The sequence below is a fragment of the Caretta caretta genome, chromosome 5 (genome assembly GCF_965140235.1).
Source record: "Caretta caretta isolate rCarCar2 chromosome 5, rCarCar1.hap1, whole genome shotgun sequence".
NCBI classification, from domain to species: Eukaryota; Metazoa; Chordata; order Testudines; family Cheloniidae; genus Caretta; species Caretta caretta.
Genome location: NC_134210.1, coordinates 76,850,001 through 76,867,434, shown reverse-complemented (window position 1 = coordinate 76,867,434; position 17,434 = coordinate 76,850,001). Strand labels below are relative to the sequence as shown.

The following is a 17,434-nucleotide window of genomic DNA, read 5'->3' as shown; positions in this document are numbered from 1 at the left end:
AAACCACCAAATACACCAATTGCAAAAACAAAATCTTCACATTCTTCGGCATTTTAAACATCAGACTTAAGCAGTATGAAAGAACTAAAGACAATGGAAAACAGTGATGCAGGAAGGAGGTATCAGCACATTTTAATGATTTAATTTTCTTTATAATTGATATAGAAATATGTATTTTGTAAGAACTACACAAGTTTTATTTAAATAAAGTTACAATATGAGAAAATTATGATTCAAACTTTTATTGAGGAACAGAGAAAGAGACAGTGTTAAACAGATTTATATCAGGTTTTTGTATCTGCAACAATCAAGGAAACATATTAGCAGTAAAGTGAATCAGAACATAGACAATAAGAAATTTGTATAAAGATTCAAGCTCTGTTTCTGAAATGACAGCCAATCCTGTTCTTCTTAGGGGCCACTGAAGTAGGCCATCTAGCAGTTCAGAGTTTGGCATAGTCTTTAAGAATCATCTCCAGCTTCTGGCTCAGCATGATGTTACCTTTCACTTTTAGTTTACCAGAAAAAAATGCCTATAGGAAACAGAGGGGGGGGGAAATCATTTTCTGCAAATGTTTGCCCACTTCTCAAAGGTCTTATTTTAAAAAAAAAATGAACTACACTAGTAAATTGAGGTTTAGTTTAGACATGTCTTAGAGGACAAACCTCACCAGGAAATGTCCATTAGCTATGAACAGAAGACATTTTAAGCCTCATTGTATATAACACCAAGAATCACAAACACCAAGTTTCTTGAGGAGTACAGGGATGGAGAAGGGTAGTGGTGAATGGAGAAGTGGAGGTGGTTGAGCCATTTCCCCATGCTTACCGGAGGGCTCAGCAGCATGGGAGGCGTGCTGGTAAAAGCTGAGCTTCTCCAGTCTCCAATGCCAGACATTAACAACTACGCAGAGGCAAGGCCCCAATCCTGTTTTACCATACCCTCTTGAGTTCAGTGGGTGTTAACATCACCCCACTGTTACAGGTGAGGAGGATAGGAAAAGGATGACTGAACCCTACTCAAACTCACACATGGCCAGCCAGGATCTCCATTTTTAAATGGGTAAAAAAATCTGTCAGTTTACTTTTTTCTTAACACATTTAAAATGGGGAGCACTCACTCATGCAACCAGAATAATCAGTCTTGGAGCATTTTCACTGAAATTCCAATATTGCAAATTTTTAATTCTGCTCCTGATTTGATACCCAATTTACATGGGGATCATAATTTTTAAGACATTTTAAAAAATGTGTTTATTTAATCAATATTGCTGTACTTTGGTTTTGCAATTTGAAGGTCATATGAAAGCAAACAAAATTCTGGAATAGCACACTTCTCCATATTCCTATTTACATAAAGATAAATTCAAATAAGAAATTGATGGAGCCAATAGTCCAAAATATAAATTGGTATCATGAGCATCTTCACCTGGAAAGCCCCTCCTCTCCACAGAAACTCACAGGTGATACTGATGTCTAACAGCAAATATTGTGCATGAAATGCAATCACTTTAATCCTTAGAATACAGAAATGCACAGATTGTCATAATCTTGTTTGTTTAGACCTTGTGCCTGCTATATAGCAAGGTCACAAAATATTTTTACTATATATATTCCTACTGCTCATGCAGTATATAGGAATTATATACTGATCAACACTGTTAGCTCCAAATTTTAAATTCAGAGTTCCTGTTATTTTCAGTCCTGTTGACTGAGATCAAAGAAGAGCTCTCAATATATTATGATGAGCTAATTAAGAATATCCATTTAGCTAGGCTATAAACTGATTTATGTTAAATTTGAAACACTTAACTTGTATAACGTGTTTTTAATAATGAGTAGTTTTAAGCACTTAAGGAGGAACATTTGCAGATGCTCAAATGCAGACTCCATAGTATGTCCCTTTCTTTAACCTCCTCCCCTAAGTGATTTGCCTTATTTAGGAGGATTTATGCCTAATTTTATTAGATTTGTGTCTCATTATAATGCAACAGAAATCCACAGGCCCATGACAACAGTAATGGGCCTTCTTCTTTATTACATTCTTAATGTATAAAAAAAGTGGGTAATAATCTTGCAAGTCAGAATATTATTACATGCACAAGGTTGATATGAGTTGCTCAGCTAAGATTTGCAAAATGATATGTGAGATCTCACTTACAATAAGAAAGTGCAGTATCTCATACACCAGTGTGTGCCATTTTAGGAATGAGCACTGTACTCTATATAGCAGCACCTTTCACAGAGACTCAGTATTTTAGTCAGATTACTGGCCTACAAGACAGTCTTTTCTTCTAAATAAGCTGCACACTAGAAATTGTGCTATTTTAAGAATGTCTCCGAGTTAAACGAGTAATATTTCACCATGCGACTGACCATCTCTGTTCACAGTGCTTTTACCTTTTGTGGATTAATCTTGCCTAGGACCACCTCCATGAAGTCTTGATCCGAAAGGGTGAAAGTGGTGTCAGCAGAACCCTGTGCTGGCCCTTGATACACCTCACCAGAACCATTCTTTAAGTCAATAGCTGAGGAAAGGAAGTAAAGTTAGTTTTGTTTTTAAAAGAAGACAAAAACACATTTCAATAGAAAGAGCCACGCACTGTAATTGATTCAGCTTCCAAGACCAAAAGAAACCACTGTAATCACCTAGTCTGACCTCCTTTAGAACATGGGCCATAGAACTTCCCCAAAATGAACTAGAGTATATCTTTTCAGAAAAAAAATCCAATCTTGATTTAAATATAGCCACCTTATTTCCAGTCTCAATTTGTCTAGCTTCATCATTCAGCCATTGGATCATGTTATACCTTTCTCTGCTAGACTGAAGAGCCCATTTTCAAATATTAGTTCCCCATGTATGTACTTTTAGACTGTGATCAAGTTATCCCTTGATGTTCTCTTTGTTAAGCTAAATAGATTGCACAATTTGAGTCTGTCGCTATAAGACATGTTTTCTAATCCTTTAAGCATTCTCCTAGCTTTTCTTTGAACCCTCTCCAGTTTATCAATATCCTTCTTGAATTGTGGGCACCAGAACTGGATACAGTATTCCAGGTTACACTCAGTTTACCAGGTGATCCAATTGCTCTGAATCAGTGACCTGTTCTATTGTTTACCAATCCTTAAATTTTTTTTGTCATCTGCAAACTTTATCAGTGATGATTTTATGTTTACTTGCAGGTAATTGATAAAAATGCTAAATAGTGTAGGACCAAGAACCAACCCCTGAGAGACCCCCCTGGAAACACACACACACTGAATGATGAGTTCCTGTTTCCATTTTGAGACATATCAGTTAGCCAGATTTTAATCCATTTAATTTTTAATAAAAATGATTAATTACTATTACACGCCTATGTCTGTGTCTAAGTTTTGTGTTACCAGTCTTTTGGGAAAAAGACAGTTACCTTTTCCGTAACTGGTGTTCTTTGAGATGTGTTGCTCATGTCTATTCCACAATAGGTGTGCGTGCTCGCCATGTGCACTGGTGCCGGAAGCTTTTCCCCTAGCAGTACCCGTAGGGGAGCGCCCCTAGTGACCCCTGGAGTGGCGCCATGCGCTCCCCCCACCCTCAGTTCCTTCTTGCCAGACAATTCCAATGGAGGCGAAGGAGATTGGGATGTGGAATAGACATGAGCAACACATCTTGAAGAACACCAGCTACGGAAAAGGTAACGGTCTTTTCTTCTTCGAGTGATTGCTCATGTGTACTCCAAAGTAGGTGATTCCAAGCTATATCTGTTGGAGGTGGGTAGGAGTTCACAGACTCTTGGGACGGAGGATGGCCCTGCTGAACCCGGGGTCCTCCCTGGTTTGGGAGACAACTGCATAATGCGAGGTGAATGTGTGAACTGAAGATCATGTGGCAGCCCTACAAATGTCCTGAATGGGACATGGGTCAAAAAGGCAGTCGACGAGGCCTGTGCCCTAGTCGAGTGTGCCCTCACAATTGGTGGGTGGCAGAGGGATTCCCGCCAGGTCATAACAGGTACAGATGCACAAGGTGATCCAGTTGGAGAGCCGCTAAGTGGAGATCGGCCAACTTTTCATGCGTTCAGCTGAGACGATGAAGAGCTGCAAGGACTTCTTGAATGGCTTAGTCCGTTCCAGGTAAAAAAACAGAGCCCGTCTCACATCCAGCGTGTGGAGGAAGTGCTCCTCACTGGATGCAGGGGGCTTGGAGCAGAGGACCAATAGAAAAATGTCCTGACCCATGTGACAGGCGGAGACCACCTTCGGGAGGAACAAGGGGTGTGGGTGGAGCTGGACTTTATCTTTATGAAACACCGCGCATGGGGGCTCGGAGGTCAGGGCCGTGAGTTCTGAGATCCGCCTAGCTGATGTGATCGCCACCAGGAAAGCTACCTTCCACAAGAGGCGCGACCAGGAGCACGCAGCTAGCAGCTCAAATGGGGGGCCCGTGAGGCGGGCCAGCACCAGGTTCAGGTCCCACTGGGGGACGAATATAGGGGAAGAGATGATCCAACCCCTTAAGGAATCGGCCAGTCATAGCATGGGAGAATACCGTGTGGCCCTGCACCGGCAGATGGAAGGCCAAGATGGCCGCCAGGTGCACCTTGACTGATGAGGGCGCCAGGCCCTGGGATCTAAGGTGAAGGAGGTAGTCCAGAATAAGCTGGATTGGGTCGGCCATGGGGAGACTCCCCGCTTGTCTGCCCATCTGGAAAACCGAGACCACTTTGCCAAGTAGGCTCGGCATGTGGAGGGCTGCCTGCTTTCCAGGAGGACGTGCTGAACCCCTTCCGAGCATGTCCTTTCCTCCCTACCTAACCATTGAGCAGCCACACAGTGAGATGGAGTGCCGCTAGGTTGGGGTGAAGGAGGCGGCCCTGGTCCTGGGATAGCAGGTCTGGGCGGGCAGGCAACAGCCATGGCAGGGCGACTGCCAGGACCGTGAGGGTCCCATACCAATGCTGCCTGGGCCATGCTGGGGCAATCAGGAGGACCTGGGCCTTGTCCGTCTTTGTCTTTATCTTTTCCAGTACCCTGCTGATCAGCGGGAACACGGGGAAGGCATAGAAAAACTGGCCTGACCAGGACAGAAGAAAGGCATTGGCGATAGCGCCCCGTCCCAGCCCATCCCAGAGCAGAACCAAGAACTGCGACGGTTCTGCTGAGTCGCGAACAGGTCCACCTGGGGAATCACAGAATCTCAGGGTTGGAAGGGACCTCAGGAGGTCATCTAGTCCAACCCTCCGCTCAAAGCAGGACCAATCCCTAACTAAATCATCCCAGTCAGGGCTTTGTCAAGCCTGACCTTGAAAACTTCTAAGGAAGGAGATTCCACCACCTCCCTAGATAACGCATTCCAGTATTTCGCCACCCTCCCAGTGAAAAAGTTTTTCCTAACATCCAACCTAAACCTCCCCTACTGCAACTTGAGACCATTACTCCTCATTCTGTCATCTGCTACCACTGAGAACAGTCTAGATCCATCTTCTTTGGAACCTCCTTTCAGGTAGTTGAAAGCAGCTATCAAATCCCCCCTCATTCTTCACTTCCGCAGACTAAACAATCCCAGTTCCCTCAACCTCTCCTCATAAGTCATGTGTTCCAGTCCCCTAATCATTGTTGTTGCCCTCCGCAGGACGTTTTCCAATTTTTCCACATCCTTCTTGTAGTGTGGGGCCCAAAACTGGACACAGTACTCCAGATGAGGCCTCACCAATGTCGAACAGAGGGGAACGATCATGTCTCTCGATCTGCTGGAAATGCCCCTACTTATACATCCCAAAATGCCTACTTATACACCCCTAGGTCCTTTTCAGCAGAACTGATGCCGAGCCATTTGGTCCCTAGTCTGTAGCGGTGCATGGGATTCTTCCGTCCTAAGTGCAGGACTCTGCACTTGTCCTTGTCCTCATCAGATTTCTTTTGGCCCAATACTCTAATTTGTCTAGGTCCCTCTGTATCCTATCCCTACCCTCCAGCGTACCTACCTCTCCTCCCAGTTTAGTGTCATCTGCAAACTTACTGAGGGTGCAATCCACACCATCTTCCAGATCATTAATGAAGATAGGGGGAGGGATAGCTCAGTGGTTTGAGCATTGGCCTGCTAACCCCAGGGTTGTGAATTCAATCCTTGAGGGGGCCATTTAGGGATCTGGGGCAAAAATTGGGGATTGATCCTGCTTTGAGCAGGGGGTTGGACTAGATGATCTCCTGAGGTCCCTTCCAACCCTGATATTCTATGGTTCTATGATATTGAACAAAACCGGCCCCAGGACTGACCCTTGGGGCACCCCGCTTGATACCGGCTGCCAACTAGACATGGTACCATTGAGCACTACCCGTTGAGCCCGATAATCTAGCCAACTTTCTATCCACTTTATAGTCCATTCATCCAGTCCATACTACTTTAACTTGCTGGCAAGAATACTGTGGGAAAAGTATGTGCACCACCTGTGCGTGGAGAGACAACTCCTTGCTCAAGCGATCTGCCCACGCGTTCCAGGCACCCGGTAGATGGAAGGCCTGTAGGCAGATGTCGTGGGCTATACAAAAGTCCTACAGCCTGAGGGCTTCATGGCAGAGGGCGGAGGATCTGGCCCCGCCCTGCCTGTTGATGTAGAACATGGAGGCCGTGTTGTCTGTGAGGACCCTGACCACCCAGCCCTCCAGGTGAGAGCGGAAGGCCATGCATGCCAGCCGTACCACCCTGAGCTCCTTGACATTTATGTGTAGGGTCAAATCCTGAGCTGACCACAGACCTTGGGTCTGAACACTACCCACATGGGCCCTCATCCCAGGTCCGACGCGACGGACACCAGTTCCACCAATAGGGCCCTGCCCCTGAACGGGACCTCCTGGAGCATATTTTTCAGGGAGGACCACTACTTTAGGGAGGCGAGCACTGGCGCGGGCACAGAGAGGACTTTGTCCAGCCTGTCCCCGGCCTGGGAGAACTCCGAAGTCAACCAGAGCTGGAGGGGCCTCAACCTGAGTCTGGCGTGACAGACCACATACGTGCATGCCATGTGACCCAAGAGCTGGAGGCACGCTCTGGCTCTTGTCACCGGAAACCTTGTGACTGCGTTGATAAGCCCTTTCAGGATCTTGGACCTGTCCGGTGGGAGGGAAGCTCTGACCGACAAGGTGTCCAGGACCATCCCGATAAACTCTATGCGTTGTACCAGGACTAACGCAGACTTGGTGTTGTTTACCAATGGGCCCAGAGTGGTACATGTGGACAGGAGTGCCACGTGATCCCGCACTTGTGACTGGGAGCTGCCCTTGACCAACCAGTCGTGCAGACAGGGGAAGATCTGGACCCCCTGGCGTCTGAGGTAGGCCGCCACCACCGACATACATTTAATGAATACCCTGGGGGCAGTGGACAGGCCAAATGGGAGGACCATAAATTGGTAGTGTTCCTGCCGCCCCGTGAAACGGAGGAAGCGTCTGTGCCCCTCGAATATATGAATATGGAAGTACGTGTCCTGCAGATCAAGTCCCAAGTCCTAGCGTACCAGTCCGAATCCAGGAAGGGGACGATGGAGGCTAGGGAGACCATACGGAACTTGAGCGTCACCATGTATTGGTTCAGGCCTCGCAGGTACAAGATGGGCCTGAGCTCCCCTTTGGCCTTCGGGATAAGGAAACAGCGGAAGTAGTACCCCTTGCCTTTGAACTCCCTCAGTACCACTTCCACCACCCCAAGGCCCAGGAGCCCCCCCACCTCCTGCTTGAGCAGAGCCTCGTGCAAGGGGCCCCCTAGGAAGGACAGGGGCGGGGGGTGGTTGGGTGGGGTGGAAGTAAACTGGAGGGCGTAGCCCCGGGAGATGGTACTGAGGACCCATCGGTCCAAGGTCAGCCACGACCACTCTGGGAGGAAAGCACACAACCGATTGGAGGGGAAGCTTCACTGAGGGTAGATCCCTGATGAGACCTGGTAGGGTGCCCCCAGGCGTCCCGTCAAAACCACCTCTTCCCCGCCTGCTTGCCCTTGGAGGACCCAGGCTGAGTGGCAGGCTGAGACTGCCTCTGCAGGCGCCTCTTACAGTCCCATGACTTCTTATAAGCAGACTACTATTTCAAATGGGTGGCCGGAGCGGAAGTCTGCTGCGGCTTGAACTTAGGTTTAGCCAGAGCCGGAACATAGAGACCCAGAGTCTGGAGGGTCGTGCAGGAGTCTTTCAGGCCATGCAGCCTTGTATCCGTTTGTTCCGCAAACAGAGCTTTGTCATCAAACGGAAGGTCCTGCAGGGAGGTCTCCGCCTCGCTGGACAGCCCAGAGAGCAGGAGCCATGACGCCTGTCTCATGGATACCGCGGAGGCCATGGACCACGCAACCGTATCCGCTGCATCCGAAGCTGCCTGCAGGGTTGCCCTGGCAGCTTCTGTGCCCTCCTCCACCAGCACTTCAAACTCCTTCCTGTCGCACTCCTATTGAACTTGGGCAGGGAGCCCCACAGATTGAACTCATACCGGCCCAGGAGAGCCTGGTGGTTCACCACCCATAACTGGAAGCTCGAGGACAAATACATTTTCCTTCCAAATGAGTCCAAAAGACTCCTTGAATCTTTATTTTTCGGGGTAGGGGCTGGCTGGCCCTGCCGTTCCCTGTGGTTGATCAACTCGACCACAAGGGAGTTAGGAGCAGGATGGGTGTATAAGTATTCATGCCCGTTGGCGGGTACAAAATACTTGCATTCCACTCTCTTAGAGATGGGGGCCAATGAGGCCGGGGTCTGCCTCAGAGCATTTGAAATTTTTGCCACCCCTTCGTGGAGAGGCAAGGCCACCCTGCCTGGTACTGAGGAGGACAGCACATTAAACAGGGAGTCCGAGGGCTCCTCCATCTCCTCTGCTGGGAGGTGGAGGCTCAATGCCACCCTTTTTAAGAGTTCTTGGTGGGCCCTAAAGTCCTCCTGCAGGACAGAGGGGCCATAATCGCCTCATAATCCTCAGGTGAGGAGGCCGGCATGGTACTTTGTATGTCCACCTACACCCGAGGGTCCACTACCTGGTCAGTCTCCGGGCACGGTGCCGAGGATGTACATCCCATCAACTCCTTTCTCGGGGGTCTGAAGAGGGAGGCCACCGGGGGCGGCGTCAGGGGCCACGGTGCCCACTGGTACCATTGGGCTGGCCACGGGGCCCGGTGCTACTGCACCTGCTGTGGCACCGGGGGAGATGTCTGCTTGGTCTGGCTGGCCTGGCCCATTGATGGATGACTACAAAGGAAGGCCGGGCTGACATACGACCACTGCTGTCCCTGGTCTGGGAGGAGCGGTGGCGCCGGGAACGGTGCTGACCACAGGACCGCAATCCCGACGTGGAGAACCAGTACCATCGGTAACAGCTGCTCTGCAATCAGCTCTGACAGGTGGACCCACGACAGCGAGATGCTGGCGATCGAGGCCTGGGGCTGCGGAGGCAGTGCTGAGGCGGGGTCCTGGAGCGGGACGACGAACGGGAACGACGTTGACACCCGTGCCGTGACAGGCTGCGATAGCCCCTCCTAAAATACTATTGCCATTAGAATACAAGTGTAAGAAACATTAACATTGTTTTGTAGAAGCTTCCCTCGCATCTCTTTGGATCTTGGCCAAAAACACTGCAAAGTCCTTTTTGATCCACAACCTCTGCTGAAAAATTATAAGCACCATAAGGAAGCCAACTACTGACCGCATAGGCTGCGAAGATGGAACATACAAAATTTCAGTGAGTCAGGAAATGTGGATTTCACAGGAGTTACAAGCTCCTCAGGTTATGCTGACAAAGCTTACTTTCATGCATTCTTAAATATGGTTCTGCTCATGCTCCAGAGAAGTGAAGGAAATTATGAATGCTGCCAAAATAGCAAAACTAATGGAGTTTGTAAGACACAGGGCTTTTTTCTCTCGTCACAAACTTGGGAAAATTAAATAGATAAAAAAAAAGATATGACAACTAAAAATCCTTAACTTTCTAATGTTTTTCTTTACCTTCTCAATTAATTATGAAGGGTCAGTTTATTTGTCAATAGATTTTTTCTGAACAGATCTAATGTCTTCTGCTGAGACTGGGAGTTACTTAACTGATTAGGTACATCAACTTCTCTCTTTTTTGACAATTCTATGTTGAATAACTCATGTTTGTGTGTGTGTTTTAGTATAATCTTATTTTTAAAGGAAAGAAATAAACTGAACTTCCATGGCCTGAATTTAAGATCATCTATTTCACACAGCTTTGGAATTTATAGTCTACATGCTGAATTAAAATGAATGAAGTAGTACAGGTTATTGCTGGTTAAATAGACTGGTGCTACTAACACTGGAGTTGCCATTGAGAATTCTTGCTGCAGTGAGAAATACTAGAGTCCACATACCCCATCCACTTAATGAGTGATGCCCAAACAGAAACCTTGTTCTGATGTGTAGTGATAAAACGCACAAGTCATTTAAATACAGCAATACAAAAAAAAAAAAATGGGTGCTTGAAAGTTTAAGGAAGAATAAAATTATTGGTTGTGTCAGAACAGAATTTCAAATGGTTCCTCCCAAAGCCACTGATTTCTTTCATTTTTCCCCTGACACTAGGCTCAAGGACATTAGCTGGAGATGCTGGAGCCACAGTCATCACCCAAGACAGCAATAAGCTGCAGAGTCCAGATTGTTTCCTGCACTGTCAACTGCTGCAGATTGCACAACAGCACAAAGCTATGCAAAAGTGACAATATTAAATGACAGGCAGCACAGCTGAGTAACAAATTTAATAATGGAAGGAAGCCCAGCAGGTAGGCCAGGAGAACAGTAAACACTTGTCAGTAAAGGCCTGGGAGACTTAATTTGATTGTGGGCTTTGGCAAGAGAAGCCTGAAGAAAAGCTAAAGAAACAATCAGGACTCCAACGTTGTTGGTGTAAACTAAAGGCTTGTGACAAAGATGAGAATATTTCTGTTGTCTCCGTGAAAATATGTCAACAATTTTAAACATAATTGAGACAAAGTATTCAATATTAATTCATAAGAACCAACTTCTAATTCAAGTTATTTCCCTGACAATTTCCTATCTCCTCATTCCATAGCCAAGTTACTGTAGCCACCTTTTTAAAAGGCAATTTTAGGATGATACTAAAGGGAAGGCAAGGGGGATTCTTACCAAGTTACATTAAATTAGCAGATTATAATGGCAAAAGCTTAACATTAGTTAAATACAGCAGGTCATCATTAAATATTTATTGTGAAAAATACTGGGTCAAATTCAGACCTAAGGTAGTGTGCAAATGCATTGACTTCAATGGTCTGAACTGACTTCAATGGTCTGAATTTGCTCAACAGTATTGATACACAACAATTAAATCAAGTTACACCAGGGACATTGGGATAAAAGTTGAACATTATGCTCTTTATTACATACAAAAAAACCTCTGGTACAGGAACATTAGGTTGCAGGAAATGGTAAAATTAAGATTACCTATGCAACTATAATTTGGCCTCTTTGTTCATATGTATTATAACAGTCTTGCCTGTCATCATATAAGGAATGCCACAAACAGGAATAGAACCAAGTTTTCCTGGTTCCCAGTCCAGTTCTTAATCACGAGAACATTCTCTCTCCTTTTTTAAAAAAAGGAAAGGATACAGCAACTCTCTGCCTGCTTCACTGTCCACTTTGTGAAATGAATTCGGCAAGGAACCTGTAGAACAACTGGCATATGATGATGTATTTGCAGACTATGTCATAATGAATATGAACAAGCAGGCAGAAGGTGGCATGGGCAATCTAACTTTTGAGTGCTTGACTTTGCTACCTTGAGCCTCTTAATTTTTAAGAAATGTTGTATACCATAAAAAAAAAAAAACTCAACAAAGAAATCCCATCAGGCATACCCATACTGCCTGGGTCATCAATTTTAAATATTATATTATGAACAAAAAGGATCCTGACAGTGGTGTTGATCCATTACTAGATAGAAATGGTATAATAACGCAAAAAAGGCAGAAGCGTTAGATAAATATTTCTGGTCTGTATTTTGGGGAAAAACAGATGCTGTAGTCTCATCATATGGTGACAACACACTTTTCCATTCCACTAATATCTCTGGAGGGTGTTAAACAGAAGCTACTAAAACTAGACATTTGTAAGTCAGCAGGATGCATGCAAGATGCCACACAACTTTTTGGTTAAACTAGAACACTATAAAATTAACATGGCACACATTAAATTGATTAAAAACTGCCTAGCTGATAGATCTTGTTCAACCCTCTTAGTTACTCCCTCCTCCAGAAAATAGGGGTAAAATAAAATCTGTGAAGAATACAGAATTATTAATACCAGTAATGGAGGATGTGGGATTAGAATTCATGCTCTCCTGGTTCCCAGGCCAACATTTCTTTTCCTAGGCCAAAAGACTAGTAGCAGCTGCTGCTCCTGCAGTGCCTGTTGCTCTCTGGAGTTCACAACCTGTAGATCTTGGGAGCACGCTCAGCACAGATTAAAATTTCAGAGATTTTAGAAACAAACCCCTAACAAGCTCTACTAAGAATGTGTAAATAGCAATTTTTAGAGATGTACTACTCAGTCAAAATTGAGTGGATTTTGATGGGGATAGCAAAAGGCACAACTTGACTTCAGAATTAGCTCCTTGCCAAATGTTAAGTTCCTGCTGCAATCCATGGAAGCACTAGTGCTCTTCAAAGAAGTGGTTAGAAAATGTTAACATTAGCAAAATTACTGATTTTCTTTATCCTTCGCAGAAACAGCTGAACTGTTTGCACTGAAACTATTAAAAAAGTCAATGTGAGGCACAGACCATGCATGGAAAATTTCAGCTCAAATGGTTGAGGGGATTTATAATGGAGAATTGTCAGCAAACTTTATTTTATGTGTTTACCCCAGTTCTGCCTACAATGAGTCCTGGTATTTGTGGGGTAAAAAATACTGAAAAAATGGGAGTCTCTCACACAGAGTCCAGGGTGTTTTGATATCACTGCTTCTGTGGCCTGATCCAAACCCCACTGAAGTTAGAGAGACTCTTTCCATTGACTTTGGTGGGCTCTGAATCAAGCCCCTAGTCCTGGTCAGCACCAGGAAGTAAGTGAAAATTAAAAACAGAAGCAAAACCTGCTAAAACATTTTCAAACCCCAAAGAAATGGCCTGATTCTCTCTGGTAGCTGGGATCTCCTGGTGCAGAAGAGGTGGAGGTTATGATTAAAGGACTAGTTATGTTCCCTTGTTAGTAAGGGATATCTCCACAAGACCACAAAGCATGGTGGTTCAGAAATTAAGAAGGGATTATAATAAATTGGTGACTTTGAATAAACTTTTAAATCATCTGAGTAAGACGGCAAAGGCCACTTAATTTTTCAGATAGGGTAATAAGAGTGAAAAATCACTAACTGTGACTGTTAACATTCTGTCACTCAGCCTTACTAATTTAGCCTCAGTTTCTTATGCTCCTAGTGTCCTTTGTAGTAAGACCATACTTTATGGATGCCACATACTCAATGCAGCCAAGACCCCTATTCTTCTTAGCATATGCGCAATGTGCCTCAGGTGGCATGTGACCAGGATTCATCACTGAAGGTCCACTGGTTGGATCATTAGCTTCCCCAACCCAGGCCAGGGACTGACAGGGAGTACGAGGTGAATGCTGCCCAAGAGCCCGAACACACAGCATGATACAGAGGCTTCCACGTGAAGTGTTTTGCTGTTTGACACTGGTATTTTTAATAGGTATCATTAAAGGATACAAGCGTTAATACAGTAAAGCAGTGCTTTTAAATCTCACGCTGCTTTTTGGAACACAGCCATAATTTGATAAATTGAATTCATATAAGGGTGCAAAAGTAGGGAAATTGTTGGAGATTGGAGGAGTGATCAAGAGTGACAAATACAAAATCATTAAAACGTAGCACTGGAAGGGACCTCAATAGGTCATCTAGTCTGATCCCCTGCACTGAAGCAGAACTAAGTATTATCTAGACAATCCCTGACAGGTGTTTGTCTAACCTGTTCTTAAACACCTCCAGTGACGGAGATTCCACACCTTCCCTAGGCAATTTGTTCCAGTACTTAATTACCCTTACAGTTAAGACATTTTTCCTAATGTCTAACCTAAATCTCCCTTGCTGAATTTAAGCCCACTACTTCTTGTCCTATCCTCAGTGGATAAGGAGAACAATTTATCACCTTCCTTTTTATAGGAACCTTTTACATACTTGAAGACTTATTTCCCCTCTAAGTCTTCTCTTCTCCAGACTAAACATACACAGTTTTTCCAATCTTTCATCATAGGTCATTTCATCGTTTTTGTTGCTCTCCCCTGAACTTCCTCCAATTTGTCCACATCTTCCCTGAAGTGTGGTGTCCAGAACTTTTACCTGAGGACTTATCAGTGCTGAGTAGATTGATTCATATTTAGTTTGTGATTCAGTATAACTCCAAAATCCTTTTCTGAAATTCTCCTTCCTAGGCATTCACTTCCCATTTTGTATTTGTGCATTTGATTATTCCTTTCTAAGTGTAGTATGTGGCATTTGTCCTTATTGAATTTCATCCTATTTATTTCAGATCATTTCTCCAATTTGATTCTTTGTAGGCAGGAAGTCCTCAAGGTTGAACCTTGTAAAATCTGCCTTCCTCCTATTTTGATTTAAAGAAAGATTTTTGGCTTCTGGAGAACTTAATGTAATCTATTTAGGTACAGTAGAACCCCATTTATCCGAGCCTCCGTTTATCTGGCTCTCCGTATTAACCGAATCAAGGTTGACAACCTAAGCCTCACTGACAGGGCTGAAGCTCTTTGCCCATTCTCCGGATTATCTGAATATTTGATTATCTGATCTTGCCCTGGTCCCAATTAGATTGGATAAATGGTGTTCCACTGTATTTTTAATGCATTTATCACCACTGTTATCTCAGTGCAGCTTATTCATCTTCTCCAAGGACAGCTCGCTATGCCAGAAAGGTAAAAAACAGCTGTCAAGCCACACTGGTTCAATATTCAGCATGATGTCCTGCCCACTAGCAGAAGCCTTGTTAGTCAGAATCTCAAATGCAAAGAACTGGGAAGAGGGGAAGGGAAATTACAAAAGTAACTACACCTTTCTCCCTGCAAATCAGAGAGACGGAATAGTTTCTTAAATAATTTAGAGAAAGAGCTGATTTATGGAGGGCTCTTAAAGCCTCCCAGAATTACTGTTAGATAAAAATGGTGATATGTGATCAAAATGAAGCCCAATGACCAAATATAACCCAAAAAACTCCACCAGCCTCCCTCAACTTGAGATGGTATAGCACACACAGACTACAGAATGTGAAGAAATAAGAAGCGATGGAATGGATAAGACAGAGTCCATCTGGGCAAAGATCACATTGGGGAAGAAAACTACTAGAGCCCCCCCTGTGATAGTGCTTGGGGTGTGCTATAGACCGCCAGGATCTAATTTGGGTATGGATAGAGCCCTCTTTAATGTTTTTAATGAAGTAAATACTAATGGAAACTGCGTGATCATGGGAGACTAACTTCCCAGATATAGACTGGAGGACAAGTGCTAGTAATAATAATAGGGCTCAGATTTTCCTAGATGCGATAGCTGATGGATTCCTTCATCAAGTAGTTGCTGAACCGACTAGAGGGGATGCCATTTTAGATTTGGTTTTGGTGTGTAGTGAGGACCTCATAGAAGAAATTGTTGTAGGGGACAACCTTGGTTCAAGTGATCATGAGCTAATTCAGTTCAAACTGAACGGGGGATAAACAAAAATAAAACTGCGACAAGGGTTTTTGATTTCAAAAGGGCTGACTCTCAAAAATTAAGGAAATTAGTCAGGGAAGTGGACTGGGCTGAAGAATGTATGGATCTAAAGGCGGAGGAGGCCTGGGATTACTTCAAATCAAAGCTGCAGAAGCTATCAGAAGCTTGTATCCCAAGAAAGGGGAAAAGATTCATAGGCAGGAGTTGTAGACCAAGCTGGATGAGCAAGCATCTCAGAGAAGTGATTAAGAAAAAACAGAAAGCATACAGGGAGTGGAAGATGGGAGGGATCAGCAAGGAAAGCTACCTTATTGAGGTCAGAACATGTAGGAATAAAGTGAGAAAGGCTAAAAGTCAAGTAGAGTTGGACCCTGCAAAGGGAATTAAAACCAATAGGAAAAGGTTCTAATGCCATATAAATAAGAAGAAAACAAAGAAAGAAGAAGTGGGACCGCTAAACACTGAGGATAGAGTGGAGGTTAAGGATAATCTAGGCATGGCCCAATATCTAAACAAACACTTGGCCTCAGTCTTTAATAAGGCTAACGAGGATCTTAAGGGATAATGGTAGCATGACAAATGGGAATGGGGATATGGAGGTAGATATTACCATATCTGAGGTAGAAGTGAAACTCAAACAGCTTAATGGGACTAAATCGGGGGGCCCAGATAATCTTCATCCAAGAATATTAAAGGAATTGGCACATGAAATTTCAAGCCCATTAGCAGGAATTTGTATTGAATCTGTAAACTCGGGGGTTGTACCGTATGACTGGAGAATTGCTAATATAGTTCCTATTTTTAAGAAAGGAAAAAAAAGTGATTCGGGTAACTACAGGCCTGTTAGTTTGACATCTGTAGTATGCAAGCTCTTGGAAAAAAAATTTGAAGGAGAAAGCAGGTAAGGACATTGAGGTCAATGGTAAATGGGACAAAATACAATGTGGTTTTACAAAAGGTAGATCGTGCCAAACCAACCTGATCTCCTTCTTTGAGAAAGTAACAGATTTTTTAGACAAAGGAAACGCAGTGGATCTAATTTACCTCAATTTCAGTAAGGCGTTTGATACGGTGCCACATGGGGAATTATTAGTTAAACTGGAAAAGATGGGGATCAATATGAAAATTGAAAGGTGGATAAGGAATTGGTTAAAGGGGAGACTACAGCAGGTCATACTGAAAGGTGAACTGTCAGGCTGGAGGGAGGTTACCAGTGGAGTTCCTCAGGGATCGGTTTTGGGACCAATCTTATTTAATCTTTTTTTTACAGACCTTGGCACAAAAAGTGGGAGTGTACTAATAAAGTTTGTGGATGATACAAAGCTGGGAGGTATTGCCAATTTAGAGAAGGACCGGGATATCATACAGGAGGATCTGGATGACCTTGTAAACTGGAGTAATAGTAATAGGATGAAATTTAATAGTGAGAAGTGCAAGGTCACCCATTTAGGGATTAATAACAAGAACTTTAGTTATAAACTGGAGACACATCAGTTAGAAGTAACGGAAGAGGAGAAGGACCTTGGAGTATTGGTTGACCACAGGATGACTATGAGCCGCCAATGTGATATGGCCGTGAAAAAAGCTAATGCGGTCTTGGGATGTGTCAGGCGAGGTATTTCCGGTAGAGATAAGGAGGTGTTAGTACCATTATACAAGGCACTGGTGAGACCTCACCTGGAATACTGTGTGCAGTTCTGGTCTCCCATGTTTAAGAAGGATGA

The 17,434-nt window shown here is 44.3% G+C and overlaps 1 protein-coding gene across 3 annotated transcripts in view; it reads right to left on the bottom strand.

The window, feature by feature from the left end:
- Positions 1-226: 226 nt before the first annotated feature.
- Positions 227-17,434, bottom strand: part of HSD17B4 (hydroxysteroid 17-beta dehydrogenase 4) — a 124,326-nt gene continuing 107,118 nt past the window's right edge. For all 3 annotated transcript variants that reach the window (XM_048850825.2, XM_048850827.2, XM_048850826.2), the window contains 2 exons: positions 2,401-2,528; positions 227-533 (listed from right to left, as the gene is read on the bottom strand). In XM_048850825.2, the coding sequence (XP_048706782.1) occupies positions 444-533; positions 2,401-2,528 (218 nt within the window). In that variant the 3' untranslated portion in view covers positions 227-443. The remainder of the gene's footprint in view (positions 534-2,400; positions 2,529-17,434) is intronic.